We start from the raw sequence: 19982 nt of genomic DNA on the forward strand, positions 1-19982 counted from the left end.
CGCCACCTTCCCCCCCCCCCCCCCCCCCCCCCCCCCCCCCCCGGGCAGCCCTGCATATGCAGACCAGGCCCTCCCCTGACATCTTCATTCCTCCCATCGTATAATGCCGCTCTCTGGCTCTTGTCACAGAGCGCCTGAGGAATGGTTCCTCTGAAACATATTTGGAGGAGCCAGAACAAGGGAGGCCAACTCCCTCCCCACCAACTCCCACAGCTGGTGGTGTTTCCTTTGGTAGGAGTCTGCATAGCACCAGCCAGATTTTAGCCCACCTGCCCTCCCCCTCAGTCCCTGTTAGCTTTTAAAAATGAATGTTTTCCTTCATTAAACTGTATTTTTCTGTTCTGCTGGGGCCTGATTAACTCCTCGGCAGCTTTGATTCCAAAAGCCTCACATCATCACTTGGAAACACTGCAACACGCATGTTCCTTCAGTTTTATTTCATTGCTGTGCAGGAATCCTGTTCTCAAACCTCAGTCCCAAGCACATGTGATTTCAATCAGAGAGCGGACCTCTGCAGTGCTGCATTTGTATGGGTGGGATCTGCTGACCTCTGTGTTTTGACACAGCTCTGCCGTCCCTGCGGGAGCTGACTTCAAACTCACATTTTTCATTCGCGACGCTTTCGTCTCGCAACCAAATTCTTGAAATCAGAGAGAGGCAGAGTGGGGCAGGCGGCAGGCGGCATGCACTGACGGCTGGATCTTGCTCACTCGGCGTGTTCAAGCTCTTGGGAGAAGGTGACCCCTAACCCATATCCCTCTGCTGGCCAAGGAATACAAAAAGCAGATGTCCCACAACATAGTCTTGGCTGAACTAATTACCCTTAGGAGACTTCCATCCACCCCCAGCTCCTCCTCCACTTGCGGAAAGGAATGTCAAATAGCCGTCTCTGTGTAAAAGGACACCATTTTACATTTCTTTGGACTTCAAATGCTTTGGAGGGTAGCGAAGTGTTAAGACTGGAATCATGAATGGCAATGGGAAACATAACATAAAAGGAGGGGATAGGGTCTAATGGTTAATGTCAGGGCTACACAGAGGTTTTTAGGGGCCCTGGGCAAAATTTGAAACTGAGGGCCCCTTACCCTTCCAAAAAATTGTCACTGAGGGGATTTCAGGGTGGGGGCGAGCTGGAGAGCAAGCCCCCACCACACCCACCTCTGGGCATTGCAATCTGGGTGTGGGGTTACAGTGCCACTCAGGTTTGGCTTGTCCCTCTCCTGCCTGAAGGGGGGGCTGCCGAGTCAAATTTCAGTGAGTGGCACTGCAACCCCGCCTACCAGGTTGCAACTTTACTCCATTTGGGAGCCCTCTCAAATGGGGGTGCAGGGCAAACTGTCTCTTTGGCCTCCCTATTTCTTTCCCCCGCTCCCCTGGGCAGCCTTGGTTAGCACACAGGACTGGGAATCATGAGTCCTGGCTTCTACTCATTGCTCTGGAACCAGTCAATTTAACCTCCCAGTGTCTCATTTTACCCAAATGTAAAATTGGGATGATGATATCTATCCCACGCGGGGCTTGACACAATGTACCTTTGCAAAGTGCTAACCTATTATTTTTAATTGCACAATATTTGTACTAAGAAATGACTGGTCTTGCAGCATAGATATTAATTGCAATGCCCAGTGGGTGGAATAGTTGGATCATAGCTCTATAATGAAACAGTTCTCCTTGGCCTTTGCATCCTTATTGTATCATCCATGAAGTCACAGACAGTCCCTTTGGTAATCCGATCTATTTTGTCACCTAGGCAAGCTTGCTTGGGCAATAGAGAGTCACTTGCACCAAAAATCAAAACTACTCCCATTCCCAAAGGACCAGTCACTTACAACGGGTCTGTTGCGCCGTAGATCTTACACCAAAGACAACAATTGTAGCCAATCCTCTAATAAACTATCTAACGATGTATTAACTACGAAAGGGAAATGAGAGAGTTATTCACAAGGTTAAAGCAGGTTAACATACACACACAAATGAGTTACAGCCTTAAGTTTCAAAAGGCAATAGAAGCTTCTATAATAAGCAAGCTCTATATGTCTCTTGGGGCTAACCCAGGCTAAACACTGGGAATCTCTTGCCTATGGTTAGAAAACCTTGCCCTTGTCCAGCTTAAAGAAGCAGTTCTTCCTTGTTAAGGCATTTTTATTCCTTTCCCCATTCTGCTTCCAGCTGCAAACTTAGCTGATGGGAGGAATTCACTTGCACGCCTCCTCTTCAAAGGGAGCGAGGGGGTGAGCAATCAACAAATTGTTTTGTCATCTGGTGTTGATGGGCCTTCTCTGCTGGGCAAAGCCTAACAACTTTTGTTGGAAGCCGCTGCCAGCATCTCACACTAATTCATGTCCCTTTGTCTGGTGATTTACATAGTTACAGTCTTAAAAAGCAAACACTTAAATACTATCTTCCTGGGATACAGATGTTATATGTGAGATTAATGCATGCACCAATTTACGAACATTCAATAAAGACTAATCACTAAGCGCATTTTTATAATTCTAATACCTATTTTAACAACACTAACACACACAAGCCAGATTAATTCCAGCTACGTGTTTGTCAGTATACAAGTGAGGCATGGGGACCTTGTGCCAGCATCACAGTTGGATTTAAGCATGTGCTTAAGTGCCTTGCTACTCTCCCAAATCATCCAACCAAGTTGATACCTGCCTGATACTAGCACAAGCTGCCTTTGTTTAGCTTCAGTCACAGGGAAATTGCAGGTTACCTGTCTACTTCGCAGACTAACATCGACTTTCTGGAAGAGACTTAGGCTGGGTCTACACTACCCGCCTGAATCGGCGGGTAGAAATCGACCTCTTGGGGATCGATTTATCGCGTCCCGTTGGGACGCGACAATCGATCCCCGAATCGACGCTCTTACTCCACCAGCGGAGGTGGGAGTAAGCGCCGTTGACGGGAAGCCGCAGAGGTCGATTTTGCCGCCGTCCCTACAGCGGGGTAAGTCGGCTGCGATACGTCAAATTCAGCTACTGCGTATCTTAAATCGACCCCCCCCCCCCGTAGTGTAGATGTAGACTTAGCAACCTACCCCACAGATAAAGCCAAAATAAGGGATAACAAGTGTAGTTGAAGAACCTGCTTGTAAATTAAATAAAAAGGCCTCAAAATGACTTAAAGTTTTCAAAACCAATTTTAAGAATTCATTTTTCAAATGATCGTGGATGGGATATTTTAGACCAGATTCTCAGTGTGTCACTGAGGCCTGGTCTATACTACCCGCCTGAATCGGCGGGTAGAAATCGACCTCTCGGGGATCGATTTATCGCGTCCCGTCGGGACGCGACAATCGATCCCCGAATCGGCGCTCTAACTCCACCAGCGGAGGTGGTAGTAAGCGCCGCCGACAAAAAGCGGCAGAAGTCGATTTTGCCGCCGTCCTCACAACGGGGTAAGTCGGCTGTAATACGTCGAATTCAGCTACGCTATTCACGTAGCTGAATTTGCGTATCTTAAATCGACTCCCCGCTGTAGTGTAGATGTACCCTAAGTGTTTCCCATATCCAGAAGCCTCTAAAATTTCTCTGGGCCATTCATTCTCTCTCCAGTAGTCCATAAATGATTGAAGCAAAACTTATTTTTTTAAATGTGCAATTTATATTTAATATTAGTCCCTGGTTCAACCTCTCCTCTGAAGCTAATAAAAGATTTAGGTCCAGAAGCGCTTTAGCTTTTAGTATTAGAATTTTCCTATAAATAGAAATGTTGACAAAATATGTTAGTTTCTAATCCCATTCTGTGTGTATGTGTGCATTTGTGCTGTGTGTTCATGCGTGATTATCTGATGTGTTCCTGCATGTGTGTTGAATGTGTGCATGCATTTATATATGTGTGCACCTGTTTCAGATGTGTAAGTAAATGTGGTTTTGCATGTGCATCTTGTACCTCTGTATGAAAGAATGCATGAAAGTGTATGCTGGTACATGTACATGGTATGTGCATTTAAGTACATCCATGTATGTATGTGTATATATATCTTTGGTGAAGGAGTTATGGGCTTTCTCACATTGAGTAGTACTTTACTCCTTGAGTAATCCGACTGATTTCAGTGCACATTGCAGAGGGGAGGGAATGGTACTCTGAGACACCTGACTTTCTGAAAATCATCCCCCTTTAAAGTGTCTCAAGTTGAGTACCAAAAATTGAGGCACTCAAAATCACTTTGAAATTCGTAGAATCGAAGGGACTACTTCAGGAGGGAGCATGACTAAGGGTTGCAGAATCTGGCCCCGTATATTTTAAAAAACACGTTGCTAAAAAGAACGGAAACTTTGTTATTACACTGTCCACCATATACCATTTAGGTGTGTGAGCTTTTGCGTTGCTTAAAACATTTCTGTAGTTTTAATACAAATGTTAGACTGGGATGAAAGAGCAAACCTCTCTCTTTTGTCTGCAGGGCCTGTGTGGGTGACCAAATCCATTGTCTTTTAGCACAAAGATAAATGTTTAAATATTAAAACTGTTTCACCAAAGTGTTCTGTTATATGATGTGCTGAATGACACATCAGCTAGCCTGAGGGCTAAAGAGGATGCTCATTTTTAAGGACTACATGCCCAGATGTGAGCCAAAGCTTATGCAACCTAGGAATTACTGTACAGGATCAGTCATGGGCCTTGCTCGGAATAAAGCTCCCATTGTTGTCCGTGGGAGTTTGCTTGACTAAGGAGTGAGAAAAGGTTTTAAAAATCTGAACACTATCGTAATTTTGAAATATATCATGACGCTCAGGATCCATGGAGGACTGTGAGTCAGTGTGGGTGTTGCTGGAGTGAGGAGTCCAGGATCAGACTTCACGTAGCCACTCTGTTAGTAGATGAAACTTAAAAAACTGACCTTTGGGGAAATCATCTGTTGTATCCCTCTACTAGAGTGCATAACGTCTTATTTGGGTGGATTCTGCCCTCTTGTGGCTGGAAGGTTTCCTAGGGATGGGTGGAAAGATGCTATAGCCCATTGTGCACAAATATTATGGCTCTACTATGCACAGAATCAGCTGCATGGTACTATATCTGTTGCTTTTGCAAACCAGCAAATGTCTATCCCTACCAGCCTACAGATAACCACACAAACAGTTATGGATGATTTTGCTTCCTTAGGCAATCGCTCATAAGCAGAGCCAGCTGATTTTTATACCCATTAAGTGTTTTTGTCTTTTAATTCCTCTGTTTATAAGATTAGGAGCAAACTCTGAGTTTTCTGGAGTGTTTCTTGATATTTACTCTCTCCCATGCCCTCTCTCCCAGCCCCAAACCAGAGAGGATGGAATGCTGTTGGACAATGTGGTATCCCAATGATCTCGCCTAGATATTCCTGGCCAGGGCTTTGAGACACCTGAAGAAGATGCTGCCTCCCTAGGAAATCCAACCCAGGTTATACATGAAGCCCAGTTTGATGGCAAAGAAAGGACTTGGGGAATTTAGTCAATGCTGTGTGTGAACACTCCCTGCAGTGGCAGATCAATTAAGCTCATTGATTAATCACCTAGTGCAGTGGCTCTCAACCTTTCCAGACTACTGGGCCCCTTTCAGGAATCTTGATTTGTCTTGCGTACCCCCAACTTTCACCTCACTTAAAAACTACTTGCTTACAAAATTAAAAAAAAATACAAAATACAAAAGTGTCAGAGCACACTATTACGGAAAAATTGCTGACTTTCTCATTATTATTATATAATTATAAAATAAATCAACCGGAATATAAATATTGTACTTACATTTTAGTGTATAGTATGTAGAGCAATATAAACAAGTCGTATGAAATTTTAGTTTGTACTGACTTCGCTAGTGCTTTTTATGTAGCCTATTGTAAAAAGGCAAATTGCTAGATGACTTGATGCACCCCCTGGAAAGCCCTCTGTGTACCCCCAGGAGTACACGTACCCCTGGTTGAGAACCACTGACCTAGTCAGTGCCAGTGGCTTAACTGACGGAGTATCCAGCAATTTAGGCCATAATAGAAAACAAGCATTTATCTTTAGAAAGAATAACTAATTGTGCTTGGGATATGAAAAAAAACTGATCCCCGCTGTGATCACTAGAAGCTTTGGCATCAGTGAACTAGCTATAAATTGAATTAGCTTTCCCTTCAGAGAAACCAGCCAACCTGGCTGAGTGGGGCCTCCTCCCGGGCCTGTTGATTCCTGTAGAGAGCAGGGTGGGGGAGATTAATTTGCAGAAGGAATCCACCCATTTTAAACTCTGTGGCAGTAAAGGCTGAAGGAGTGCCAGGGTATAAAGGAGGGCGGAGTAGGCGCTGGCTGGGTGCCGCCTTCAGCGTGGCTGTGAATGACTGATGTGATAATTTGTCACAGATGCTTTTGGCCATGTAAGAAAATTTTATTTGTAAGGAAAATAGGGTGGGGAACTGTAAAATGCATATAAGGTGTGTGTGCATGCAACTGGGCATACAAATCCTGATTCTTACCCAGGGAGCAGAGATTTTATAGGCTATGCATGTTGTTAATTCAGAACACGCATTAAACCATTCAGCCCCTGTTTTCCCATGTCATTATTGTATCACTGTTACATTGCACAGATATCCTGAGCAGTGCCTTTAATCCAAGCACGTGACAAATATCAGTTAAGCAACACGGATAGATAAACTGAGGCACAGGGAGTGAAGGTCAAACAGCAATTCAGGAGCAGAGCTGGGAACAGGACCGAGGTATCCTGGCTCCAGCATGCATGCTTCTGAGGGTAAAGTTTGTCCCAAAGGGAGGGAGAGAGCAAGCAAGAGAAGTCCAGGGAAGTGTCATTCTTGTTGTGTCTCTCTTGTCCTTACACAAATGTAAAGGAGAGGTTAAAGGTGGAGAAAACCTTTCAGCCTTTCTGAATGTAAATTCTGAGGCAGAGTCATAGTGTGGTGAACAGGGCCACCGAGCGCGGGTTCGGGCCCCGGTGAAAAAATTTTTTCGGGCCCCCCAGCAAGGGCAGACCGGCTAAATAGGGCTGACGAGGGCAGAGGAAGCCGGGCCCCGGGCCCCCTTCCAGACCACCGGGCCCCAGTAATTTGTACCGGCTTCCCCCCCCTCTCGTCGGCCCTGGTAGAGAACACAGGTCCCGCAGTGTTGCCAACTCTTGCGATTTTCTTCAGTCTCACAACATTTGTTTTTTTTCTTAAAGCCCCTGCTCATGGAATCAAGAAATGACAGGAGCTTTCCTTTAATAATAAATAATAATTAATAAAAAACTTACCAGTCCTCATGTTTGCAGACAAAAGTTTGAAAACATGATCTGACTGCACTCTGAAGTCTCCATACCCAAAAAGGCAATCTCACAATTTTAGCATAGGGTGATCAGATGTCCCAATGTTATACGGACAGTCCTGATATTGTGGGGCTTTGTCTTATATAGGTGCCTATTATCACCCACCCACCTCCTGTCCTGTTTTTTCACACTTGTGATCTTGTCACCCTGTTTTAGGAACCTGACCCATCATTTTTGAATGTGGAGTTTGGCAATACTGTGTTCATGTCTGTCTGCTTAAAGTGCCTTTAAACATGTGGCTATTTCACAGCAGCAATGATGCCTGTCCCTTGGGAACAAGATGAAAGACCAAGACACCATGAAGCTCGAATGTTTGCCTTCAGATAGGTGGTGATCCCACACGTAACAGCACATCTTTTGCCATGCCCGAATTTTACTTTGAAAAACATGTTCAAACGAATCTCAAAACTCCCTGTGAAAACTCAGTCAAAACTGCCATTTTCCACTTGATTTCATGGCTGAACCAGAGATGACCCTGAGGCAAATGCTCAGAATTTTCCCAGTATCCCAGAACTCTGGAGCCGTTTGGATCAAGATCCAAATTAGCATCTCGGGGCTAATTTCTAATCAAAGCCGTGAGATGGGCATGGTTCAGTGCAAAGCCATACTGTAGCCCAGATCTGTTTGGACCAGAGCCTGATTTAGTAACCGTTCCATGAAACTGGGCTTAATTTTGAGTTTGTAAGGAACCCCCAAAACAGGTGAGCTTTGCAATGACTCACAGAGCCCTAATATTAACACAGTGCATGTAAATGTAATGCTTTGCCTGGTATCACCCAGTCTTCCTTCTTCTTGATGTCAGATGCATGTAAGGATCTGATTCCCTCTAGTGGTCCAAGTTAGGATTTTTGTTGTAATGGTAAACTGTTCGGGACAATCAGGGTTCAGGGCCAGTTCACTAACCTAATATGCCATGCCTGCTTTACGGAAGATCAGACTTTTATTTCCCGAGCTTGACCTCTTACTTTCACTGCTGCAATAACACTGAACTCATCCTCTGGGGTTAGGGAGAGTCTCCCATTACATCACTCATCAGGGACCAGTCTGGCTGCCAGAAGTGGCATTAATGTAAAGGCTGGAAGGCTACACACTGAAATGCAAGCTTTTGGGTCATGGAAGTGTAAAAGAAGAAGGAAGTAAAGAAGGAGGCACTCTCAAGCCCGAGGGGGTGCACAGAGGACTGTGGTGTGCTCCAGAGGATGGAGCTCGGCTGTTCTCAGTGGTGGCAGATGACAGAACAAGAAGCAATGGTCTGAAGTTGCAGTGGGGGGAGGTCTAGGTTGGATATTAGGAAACACTATTTCACTAGAAGGGTGGTGAAGCACTGGAATGGGTTAACTAGGGAGGTGGTGGAATCTCCATCCTTTGACAAAGCCCTGGCTGGGATGATTTAGTTGGTGTTGGTCCAGCTTTGAGCAGGGGATTGGACTAGATAACCTCCTGAGGTCTCTTCCAACCCTAATATTCTGTGATTCTATGTGGGGAACAAGCTTCATGTGAATTTAGCATTGACAGCTCAGTGGAGACCAAAGTAATCTGTTCTTTGTGCTCAGACACTGGGGCGAATCTAACCTGATGTCAATTTACATGACACTTTTAATCAGATACAAAGTGTACAGTAAGCCAAAGTACTGCATTTTCTTTGTTACTATGAAGCAAAGAGTTCCCCAAATCAGCCCCAGCTGAACCTGTTAGTTCATAGATATTTCCTTCCTCTTGGTCACTGACCACCGGTTTGTGTCTTTCAGCTTCCTGTTCAGTTTGGATGTCAGGGGCTCAAACGGAGTTTAAGAGGGTGGCTGAGGAAAACGTCACTCTGCCCTGTCACCACCGTCTGGGCCTCCTGGAGCCAAGAAGCCTGGATATTGAGTGGCTGCTGCATGATTCCAAAGCCGACCAAAAAGTGGTAGGTCTCCGTTCAGCCACAATTAGCATCCACCAAGAAGAAGCCATGTTTCCTTGTTGCATTGAGGGGGAGAACTTATTCATGTAGGTTGATATCAACACTAGCCTCTGAACTGGCAATCCTCCTAGTGGAAATGGGCACACAAGAGGAAATGAAGAATGAATCTCTCATCTGCCAGTAGCTGCTCGGCTACTCGTAGCCTCTCACTGGAAAAAGAAAAAACAGTCCAACACAGAGAAATGGTTCAAAAACATATAGGAAGCTGTGCTTATGGAAAAATTAACACACCAATTACATACCCACCAAAATGGACAGAGGACAGATAGAGACATAGAAAAGTGGTTACCTTTTATTCAGTACTCAGATAAAGTACATTCACCTGCAGATAAAGCCAGCACCCCTCTCCAATTGTTTTAAATGCTAACATAGACATGCCTGGTCAGTTAAATATGTGTATATTGAGATTTCACTCAGCTTAATAAAATCACTAGAAACGACATAGGTGTTTTAATTATGCTCACTCTGGAATAGGGTAAATCATGTTAAACTGAAAGATCTGATGACTCTATTCCTGAATAATGTTTCGGTAAACAAAAGCTAACTGTTATAATGATTGTCTTGTTTCTGATATTGACATGGCATGGATTTGTAAATTTATTAAAATTACCCAAATAAAAAATAGTTTAAAAATAAATTAAAATGGGGATGGTAATATTTTCCTATTTCATAGAGGATAAATATGTTAAAACTGTAATGCACTCACATACTCCTGTAATGGGGGGGGGGGGGCGTATAAGTACCTACAGTAAATGGATGGAAGTGTAGTGCTGTTTGCACCAGTGAAAAGGGTAAGCAGCAACAATGTAAATCACACTACACCAGTATAAACTATGTCTACACTAGGGGTTTGTACCAGTGCAGCTAGACTGGTGATTGAAATCCCAGCATAGACAAGGGTTTTCTAAACTGAACCATGGCAGAGTTTTTAGAGGGATTAAACTGTGGGTACAGGAAGAAAGCTCAGTGCAACCGTAACTGAATAACTACCAACATCTCCATAATTACTAATAACCAAAGTAATTGCCAGATAGAAATCCTATTTTGCAAGCTGACCTGGTTTCAAGTATGTGATTCGTTTGTTTGGTTGAGCTGTACAGTATAGTGACTGGTCCAACTGACTGATCGATGGCTAACTCTGCCTTTTAGGTTATCACCTACTCTGGAGGCAACGTGTATAATGACCTGAATGAGGGGCAAAAAGGTCGTGTTTCCTTCACCTCCAATTTCCTAGCTGGAGACGCCTCCTTACGCATTGTATCTCTGCAGCCAAGTGATGCGGGGCAGTACACGTGTAAAGTTAAAAATGCCGGGCAGTATGAGTGGTATCGCATTACCCTGCTTGTTCTAGGTAAGGTCGTTTTGTTTTTTTCAAAAGGAAACCCACTAGACTCAATTCCTTGAGGCAGATTTTGCTTTAGCACAGTGCCGATGCACCTGAATTGCTCCCAGTATCTCACGATCAGGTTTCACATTCAAGCTTCACATTTGCCTTTGCGCTTTCCAGTGAAGGACAGAGACTGGAAGAGGCCTAAAGTGCTGTTTGGAAGTTACCACAGCCAACTGAAGGATAGCATAAAACATTCTGTCTGAATTGTATCTCTGATTTGATCACAAAAGCTTGCCATTGTGACTGAGTTGGTGATGACCCCATACAGAGTTTGAGCAGAGAACTCTGGGTTCAGATCCCAGTACCAGGAACTGGCCAGATGTCTGATGGGAACAAGATGCTGGAGTTGGCATTGTTTCCTCCCTGACTGAAGGCTTTCAGTTTGGGTTTTTGCTTAGTATACAGTTAATAAAATAAATAAATAATAGGGATGCAGGGCCCCCAGCAGATAGTGGGGAAAAGGACGGACGGACAGACGGAAGGAAGGAATCAGTGAAGTAGAAGAGGGTGGACCACAGGGCATTCAAGGAATGAAGAGCACTTAAAGCAGAATGTGATACAGGGGTTTGTAGTGTACTGAGCTGCTTTGTGATGAGATTATGGGGATTAAGCCAAGGCACCTTACCTTCCTTGCTCTGCTAGGCATTCATATGGGTGGCAGACAGTATCTAATTCCCAAAGGGGACAAGGATGGTGCTTTGCCCTCCTTTACCCTAGGGCAAATCCCAAGGAGGGAACTGGCACCAATGGCATGTCATGTTGCTTCTGTGCCCATAGGAGACAAATTCATTCCCTGTCCTCAGGCTGTGGTGAGAGTCATTGCTCTAAAGGGGTCAGAAGTAACGCCAATAAACAAGCAGCAGCGATATTCTGTGACACCCCCCCCCCCCAGAACGGCTAATTTGGAAAGGCAGCTTTCAGAAGCTGCTAGAAACAGTGTCCTCTTGCCCTCTGGCTATGAGCAGCCATAGAAAGTGTTGCTACTTGATATCCAGGTGGCAGGTTCTGCCCTATTTCCTTGGGGAATGCTCAGCTATTATTAAACTCAGTGGTTATTGTTGTTGGAGGTGAGGTTTCTAGCTTGCTTCCAGGGATGAAATCCTGGACCCATTGAAGTCAGTGGCAAAGCTCCCATTGACTTCAAAAACGCCAGGATTTCACACCAGATTCTGAGGGTACATCTACACTACAGGGGGGAGTCGATTTAAGATACGCAAATTCAGCTACGTGAATAGCGTAGCTGAATTCGACGTATCGCAGCCGACTTACCCCGCTGTGAGGACGGCGGCAAAATCGACTTCTGCGGCTTTCTGTCGACGGCGCTTACTCCCACCTCCGCTGGTGGAGTAAGAACGTCGATTCGGGGATCGATTGTCGCGTCCCAACGGGACGCGATAAATCGATCCCCGAGAGGTCGATTTCTACCCGCCGATTCAGGCGGGTAGTGTAGACCTAGCCTTAGTTAACTATTGATCCAAACTCCCAACCTGTTTCTTCCAGAGAAACCTTCCAAGCCCAAATGCTGGGTGGAAGGAGAGCTTTTTGAAGGAAAGGAACTCTCCTTGCAGTGCAATTCTGCCTCCGGCACAGCACCCATCAAGTACCAGTGGCAGCGCATAAGTGACAAGGAAGGAAAAATCGGGCACTTGCCACCCACGGCACGAGTCAGTAAGTCATCCCAGGGCCCGTCCTAGTTCTCATGGTGTTTCAACAAACAGAAGAGCCATCCCTAAGGGAAAAAAAAGAGGCCTACCCTCTATTCCTCCCTACTCCCAGCTCTGTCACTGGATGATGGTGTAATATTGGGCAAATCACTGAATTGCTCTCAGCATATTTCCCTGTCATTACAATAGAGGCTATTAAGTAGATGTGGTGCAGTATTGACTAAGAGCTGCAATCCTGAGTCAGGGCCCCATTGCGCTAGGCCCTGTAGGTACCCATAACAACAGGACCGTCCCTGCCCCGAGGAGTTTACAACCTAAGTATTCAACTTTATTATTTGTTGAATGTCAACAATATGATCAATGATAATAATACTTCTCAGGGGTGTTCTGAGGCCTAATCCATTGCTTTTAATGTGGGTTGAGATCTTTGTACGATAGGTACTATAGAAATGCTAATTATTTATTGTTAGCATTATTTATTTGTATTAACATAACAGATAGAAACCCCACCCCAAGATTGGAGCCGCATTGTATAAACATAGTGAGAAACAGTCTCTGCCCCAATGAGCTGGCAACTTAAATAGGTAAGACAAACAAAGTGTTGGAGGGGAAAGAGAGAGACAGATAGGTAAAGCAACTTGCCCAAGGTTACCCAGAAAGTCAGTGGCAGGGCTGGAAATAGAATACAGCTCTTCTCTGTCCAAGTTCAGTGCTCTATCCACTGGACAACATTTCCTCTAATTTTTATTACTCATTTATTCATTTTGCTTGTTTTTTGTTTCCATTTCAGACATTTCTAACCCTGGGCAAGTTCTAATGAAGAATCTCACACAGATGGTTACAGGGTTATACCAATGCACTGCCTCCAATGACGCTGGACAAGAGACCTGTGTTGTGCAGGTGACAGTGCAGTGTGAGTATCAGAGGGTAGCGAGTATCCAGGGTGCTTTAACAATGGCAATACCTCCGAAGAGTCTCCTGTGCTGATAAAAGCTCTGTTTCTGCGCAGGAGAAATGCACACCTTTGGTTTAACCTGAATACGTGTATACTCTGAAGTAACTCTTCCTTACTCATTACTGACTTTATGGGTTTACATAACATTTACTGGTATAACCTAGGGTTGTACAAAAATATTTCAGGTGCAGTCACCTGGTTTCCTTTGCCTCTGAGAAGGAAAGACTGGCAGAGCACTGGGAATAATGCTGAATTGCTGAGCTTTCAAAGCATTCAGGTGTACTTCCAGAGCATTCAGGTGTACTGTACAGATGTACAGAAGTACATGTACTTACAGATTTACTGGCTGTATAATAGAGGACTATTAACTATAACATCCCAATCCAGAATTAAGCATCTGTCCCAATTAAGAGAGGAAGCTCTCTAAACACAGCCTGAAAAGACTTACTGTGAAACGGAATAACATGCTGATTAAAAATGACATTTGCCGCATTTCATTTCTAATTCATGTTTGACAATTTCTGCATAAAGACCAGAGAATAGGATGTCAGACCTGGTTAACCACCTCAGCTGGAGTCGTGTGTGCACCTGGAACAGGGGTGGGATACCAGGCTATGGCTAGCACACTGCATTGCATGTCCCAAGATCTATGTTTAGAAATCAATCAATCCATAGGACACATTTTTCCTGGGTTTTCAAAACTCGGTGGGTCCAATTCACACGTGAGATCAGCGGCGAGGTTGGAGCTAGAACACCACTGGGATATACAACAGGGGCCTGGTGTGAGCGTTCTCTGTGTTTTGCAATTTATCTCCATCCCAGTCTGAAATTGCCTGAATCTGATGATGTTGCAAAGATCATCTTTTTCCCCACACATTTGAAAATAGTGTGTATGTGTGGAGGGGGGTCGCCGAGGGAAAAAGAGGCGACTTGTAAGGTGATGGATTGTTCAAAGGAGAGAGGGGTTTGAGTTTTCAAGTTGTCTGGCTTACTGGTGTTGGTTATCAAATTATACTACTGCACCTAGGGTGTTTTTTAAGACAAGTCAAGGATGCCCAGGGCACAGGGATAGGTGTCATTTTTAGCATTTCTATAAATCTAAGGGTTTTTCTATACAATAAATTTTTAATGGCTTAATTTAAGGTGTGATTTTTTTAAACCAATCTAGTTATATCAGTAAAAACCCGTGTGGACACACTGCAGTTTAAGAGTGGCGTATTTCGGTGTAGCTTAAACCTATACCTAATCAATGGCCTGGTCTACACTATGAGTTTAGGTCGAATTTAGCAGCATTAAATCGAATTAACCCTGTACCCATCCACACAACGAAGCCATTTACTTCGACATAAAGGTCTCTTAAAATCGACTTCTGTACTCCTCCCCGACGAGGGGAGTAGCGCCGAAATCAAAATTGTCATTTCGAATTAGGGTTAGTGTGGCCGCAATTCGACGGTATTGGCCTCCGGGAGCTATCCCACAGTGCACCATTGTGACCGCTCTGGACAGCAATCTGAACTCGGATGCACTGGCCAGGTAGACAGGAAAAGCCCCGCAAACTTCTGAATTTCATTTCCTGTTTGCCCAGCGTGGAGAGCACAGGTGACCACGCAGAGCTCATCAGCACAGGTAACCATGCAGTCCGAGAATCAAAAAAGAGCACCAGCATGGACCGTACCGGAGGTACTGGATCTGATTGCTATATGGGGAGAGGATTCTGTGCTAGCAGAACTACATTCCAAAAGACGAAATGCCAAAACATTTGGAAAAATCTCCAAGGGCATGATGGAGAGAGGCCACAATAGGGACTCACTACAGTGCCGCGTGAAAGTTAAGGAGCTCAGACAAGCCTACCAGAAAACCAAAGAAGCAAACGGAAGGTCCGGGTCAGAGCCATAGACATGCCGCTTCTATGCTGAGCTGCATGCACTTCTAGGGGGGGCCGCCACCACTACCCCAGCTCTGACCGTGGATTTCGAGGAGGGGATAATCTCAGCCATGCCTGAGGATTCTGCGGGTGGGGAAGATGAGGAGGAGGACGACGAGCTTGCAGAGAGCACACAGCACTCCGTTCTCCCCAACAGCCAGGATCTTTGTCTCAGCCTGCCTGAAGTATCCTCCCAACCCTGCCAAGGCAGTATCCCAGACATGGAAGGGACCTCTGGTGAGTGTACCTTTGTAAATATAAAACATGGTTTAAAAGCAAGCATTTTTTAATGATTAATTTGCCCTGAGGACTTGGGATGCATTCGCGGCCAGTACTGCTACTGGAAAAGTCTGTTAACGTGTCTGGGGATGGAGCAGAAATCCTCCAGGGACATCTCCATGAAGCTCTCTTGGAGGTACTCCAAAAGCCTTGCCACAAGGTTTCTGGGCAGTGCAGCCTTATTCCGTCCTCCATGGTAGGACACTTGACCACGCCATGCTAGTAGCAAGTAATCTGGTATCATTGCATGACAAAGCCTGGCAGCGTATGGCCCCAGTTTTTGCTGGCATTCAAGCAACATCCATTCTTTATCTCGCTGTGTTATCCTCAGGAGAGTGATATCGTTCATGGTAACCTGGTTGAAATATGGGAATTTAATTAAGGGGACAGAGGTGGCCATTCCTACTGGGCTGTTTGCCTGTGGCTGAAAAGAAATCCATCCCTGCAGTTAGCCAAGCGGGGGGGCGGGGGAGGGGGAAATAAAGCGATCATCCCAGAGAATTGGATGGGGATGGGGGAGTTAGTTTGGTTTCTGCTGCTGCAAGTTAACAGGAAAACCGCAGCACTCAACGGGCTTTGCTTGGTATGTGGGAAAGGAAGGCGCAGAAGCCGAAAGACAGTGGCTTACCATGGCCACATGCAAGCCGAATTCTGTTGCCGGACCTGCGTCTGTGATCTCTAACACCAAAGCTGCAGGCGCTCAATATTAAGATGCAAAATGCGACCTTGTACCGAAATCACATGTGCTATGTAATGGGAATAGTGTTGTTTACTGTGAAAGAGTATAAGCATTGTTCTGTAAAATGTATCTTTTTAAATACTTCTCTCCCTTTTTTCCCTCCCTCCCGCAGCTGCAAATTTTTCAAGCCTCCCTCCTCTGCCCCGAAGGCTATCTCAGATAAGGCGGCGAAAAAAACAGACACGAGACGAAATGTTCTCTGAAATCATGGAATTGACCCGCAACGAAAGAGCTCATCTGAATGAGTGGAAGGACACGGTATCAAAGTACAGGAAAAATGCCAGTGAACGTGAGGACAGGAGGGACCAACGTGAGGAGAGGAGAGACGCTTGAGATGAGAGGTGGCGGGATGCAACGCTGCGGCTCCTGTGTGAGCAAATGACATGCTCCGGTGTCTGATGGAGCTTCAGGAATGGCAGCAGGATCAGAGTACCACTGCAGCCTCTGTATACCCGCCCTCCCCCATCACCATGTTCCATAGCCTCCACACCCAGACGTGTAAGAACATGGGGGGGAGAGGCTCCATGTACCCTCCCACTCCACCCCAGTGGACAGCCCAAGCAAAAGGCTGTCATTATTTTGAACTTTTTTAGTGGCCTTTTCCTTCCCTCCTATCCTCCTCCCAAACCCCACCCGGGCTACCTTGTCAGTTCTCTCCCTCTTATTATAATCAATTAATAAAGAATACATGATTTTTAAATGATAGTGACTTTATTTCCTTTGAAAGCAAGCTGCGATCGAAGGGGGAGGGTGGGTTGCCTACAGAGAATGAGTCAATAAAGGGGGCGGATTTTCATCAAGGAGAAACAAACAGAACTTTCTCACCGTAGCCTGGCCAGTCATGAAACTGGTTTTCAAAGCTTCTCTGCTGCGCAGCGCTTCCTGGTGTGCTCTTCTAATCGCCCTGGTGTCTGGCTGTGCATAATGAGCGCCTGGTGATTTGCCTCAGCCTCCCACCCCGCCATAAAGGTCTCCCCCTTACTCTCACAGAGATTGTGGAGCACACAGCAAGCAGCAATAACAATGGGAATATTGGTTTGGCTGTGGTCTGAGCAAGTCAGTAAAGTGCGCCAGTGACCCTTTAAATGTCCAAATGCACATTCTACCACCATTCTGCACTTGCTCAGCCTGTAGTTGAACAGCTCCTGATTACTGTCCAGGCTGCCCATGTATGGCTTCATGAGCCATGGCATTAAGGGGTAGGCTGGGTCCCCAAGGATAACTATAGGCATTTCAACATCCCCAACGGTTATTTTCTGGTCCAGGAAGTAAATCCCTTGCTGCAGCCGTTGAAACAGATTAGTGTTCCCGAAGACGCGAGCGTCATAAACCCTTCCCGGCATCCCACGTTGATGTTGGTGAAATGTCCCTTGTGATCCACCAGTGCTTGCAGCACCATTGAAAAGTACCCCTTGCAGTTTATGTACTGGCTGCCCTGGTGCTCTGGTGCCAAGATAGGGATATGGGTTCCATCTATTGCCCCACTACAGTTAGGGAATCCCATTGAAGCAAAGGCATCCACTATGACCTGCACATTTCCCAGAGTCACTACCTTTGGTAGCAGCAGCTCAGTGATTGCTTTGGCTACTTGCATGACAGCAGCCCCCACAGTAGATTTGCCCACTCCAATTGATTCCCGACTGACCGGTAGCTGTCTGACATTGCAAGCTTCCACAGGGCTATCGCCACTCGCTTCTCAACTGTGAGGGCTGTTCTCATCTTGGTATTCTGGCGCTTCAGGGCAGGGGAAAGCAGGTCACAAAGTTCCATGAAAGTGCCCTTACGCATGCGAAAGTTTCGCAGCCACTGGGAATCATCCCACACCTGCAACACTATGCGGTCCCACCAGTCTGTGCTTGTTTCCCGGGCCCAGAATCGGCATTCCACAGCTAGAACCTGCCCCATTAACAACATGATCTCCAAAGCGCCGGGGCCCGCGGTTTGATAGAATTCCATGTCCATGTCCTCATCTCTCTCGCCGCTGTGCTGCCATCGCCCCCTCCTTCCCGCTTGGTTTTTCAGGTCCTGGTTCAGCATAAACTGCACAATAATGCGCGAGGTGTTTACAATGTTCATGACTGCTGTCTTGAGCTGAGCGGGCTCCATGCTTGCCGTGGTATGGCGTCTGCAGTGTTCACCCAGAAAAAAAGGCACGAAACGGTTGTCTGCCGTTGCTTTCATGGAGGGAGGGGGAGGATGTACCCAGAACCATCCGCAACAATGTTTTTTGCCCCATCAGGCATTGGGATCTCAACCCAGAATTCCAATGGGCGGGCGAGACTGCGGGAACTATGGGATAGCTATGGGATAGCTACCCACAGTGCAACGCTCGCCTCGGTACATGGACGCACACCGCCGAATTAATGTGCTTAGTGTGGCTGCAAGCACTCGACTTTATACAATCGGTTGCCAAAAATCTAATTCTGTAAATTCGGAGTAATCCCGTAGTGTAGACATACCCAATTTCAAATAATCCAAATTTAAACCTAGTTTAACTGAAAAAAGAGTGTCCACACAGCCTTTTGCATCAATTTAACTAAACCAGTTTAAAATCTCACTTGGTTAAACCAGCAAACTCTGTGTGTAGGCAAGAGTAAAGGAACAGGTATAAGCTAAACTAAAATAAGCCACTCTTAAATAAGAATGACCACATAAGGATTTGCACTGACTCAACTGAATTGGTTTAAAAACCACTGTAAGTTAACTTGGTACAACTCTTGCATGCAGGCAAGGCCTAAATAATTGGATTAATGAAATAAATTCTGTCCTGACTCACATCCCATAATGCTTACACATTGATTGTTTGATGTAATTAGATATTAGGAAAAACTTTCTAACTAGGATAGTTAAGTACTGGAACAGGCTTTCAAGGAAGTTGTGCAATTCCCATCACTGGAGGATTTTAAGAACAGGTTAGACAAACACCTGTCAGAGACGGTCTAGGTTTACTTGGTCCTGCCTCAGCATAAGGGGGCTGGACTAGATGACCTCTTGAGACCCTTTCCAGCCCTACATTTCTATTTCTCTGATTCCGTGAAATCCCAGTGATGTAAGAGAATGGGGTGTGGGGTGGAGTCTGGCTTTGTGATTCTGTGGAGAATCTATTAACATTTGCTTTCTGGGATAACAGACGCACGAAGTGTTGGCATGGTCGCCGGAGCAGTGTGTGGGGTGGTGGTGGGAATCTCCTTGGTCTTCCTGAGCGTGTGGCTGACAATAAGGAGGAAAGAAAAGAAGAGGTATGAAGAAGAGGAGGCCCCAAATGAAATCAGGTAATTCTCCTCTGCCTGCACCCTCTTTAGACTCAGACATACCCAGCATGATCTAAGTTAACAGACGGTTTCATTTTCTGTTAAGTAACAAGCTAAGATCTCTATGAACCTTCTGTTAAGAAGCTTGACTTTACGCCCACCAGCATGTAAATAGTCATTAAGAAGCTTCTAGACCACTTTGTGGAGATCTTGCAGTGAAAATAAAATACAGAGATATAAAATGCTGTGTTCCAAGGGCAGATCTAAGATAAAATACAACCCACTTACTCTCTGACTCATTCACTCACACAGTTTCCACCCCTCCCTAAGCCTTTATTTATCCCTTTTCTAAACTGAATTCAGATGAAACTTCCTTTAAATTCTTAACTGTTTGAATGGTTTATTTTCAACTCCAGTTCCTGTCTGTAGGACAGGGATGTTCTTGCAGTCTCTCTGGCTGTGATGAACAGCCTTCCTTGCTTCTGGCTTTAGCACCAAGTGAAAGAATTCTCCCAGCATGAAAGTGGAGA

The 19982-nt window shown here is 45.5% G+C and overlaps 1 protein-coding gene across 1 annotated transcript in view; it reads left to right on the forward strand.

Moving 5' to 3' along the window:
* CLMP (CXADR like membrane protein) overlaps positions 1-19982 on the forward strand; it is a 71085-nt gene that overhangs the window by 46290 nt on the left and 4813 nt on the right. The window contains exons 2-6 of the mRNA XM_034754668.1: positions 9036-9193; positions 10400-10601; positions 12141-12308; positions 13095-13217; positions 19332-19473. Coding sequence (XP_034610559.1) covers positions 9036-9193; positions 10400-10601; positions 12141-12308; positions 13095-13217; positions 19332-19473 — 793 coding nt within the window. The remainder of the gene's footprint in view (positions 1-9035; positions 9194-10399; positions 10602-12140; positions 12309-13094; positions 13218-19331; positions 19474-19982) is intronic.

The sequence above is a fragment of the Trachemys scripta genome, chromosome 21 (genome assembly GCF_013100865.1).
Source record: "Trachemys scripta elegans isolate TJP31775 chromosome 21, CAS_Tse_1.0, whole genome shotgun sequence".
NCBI classification, from domain to species: domain Eukaryota; kingdom Metazoa; phylum Chordata; order Testudines; family Emydidae; genus Trachemys; species Trachemys scripta.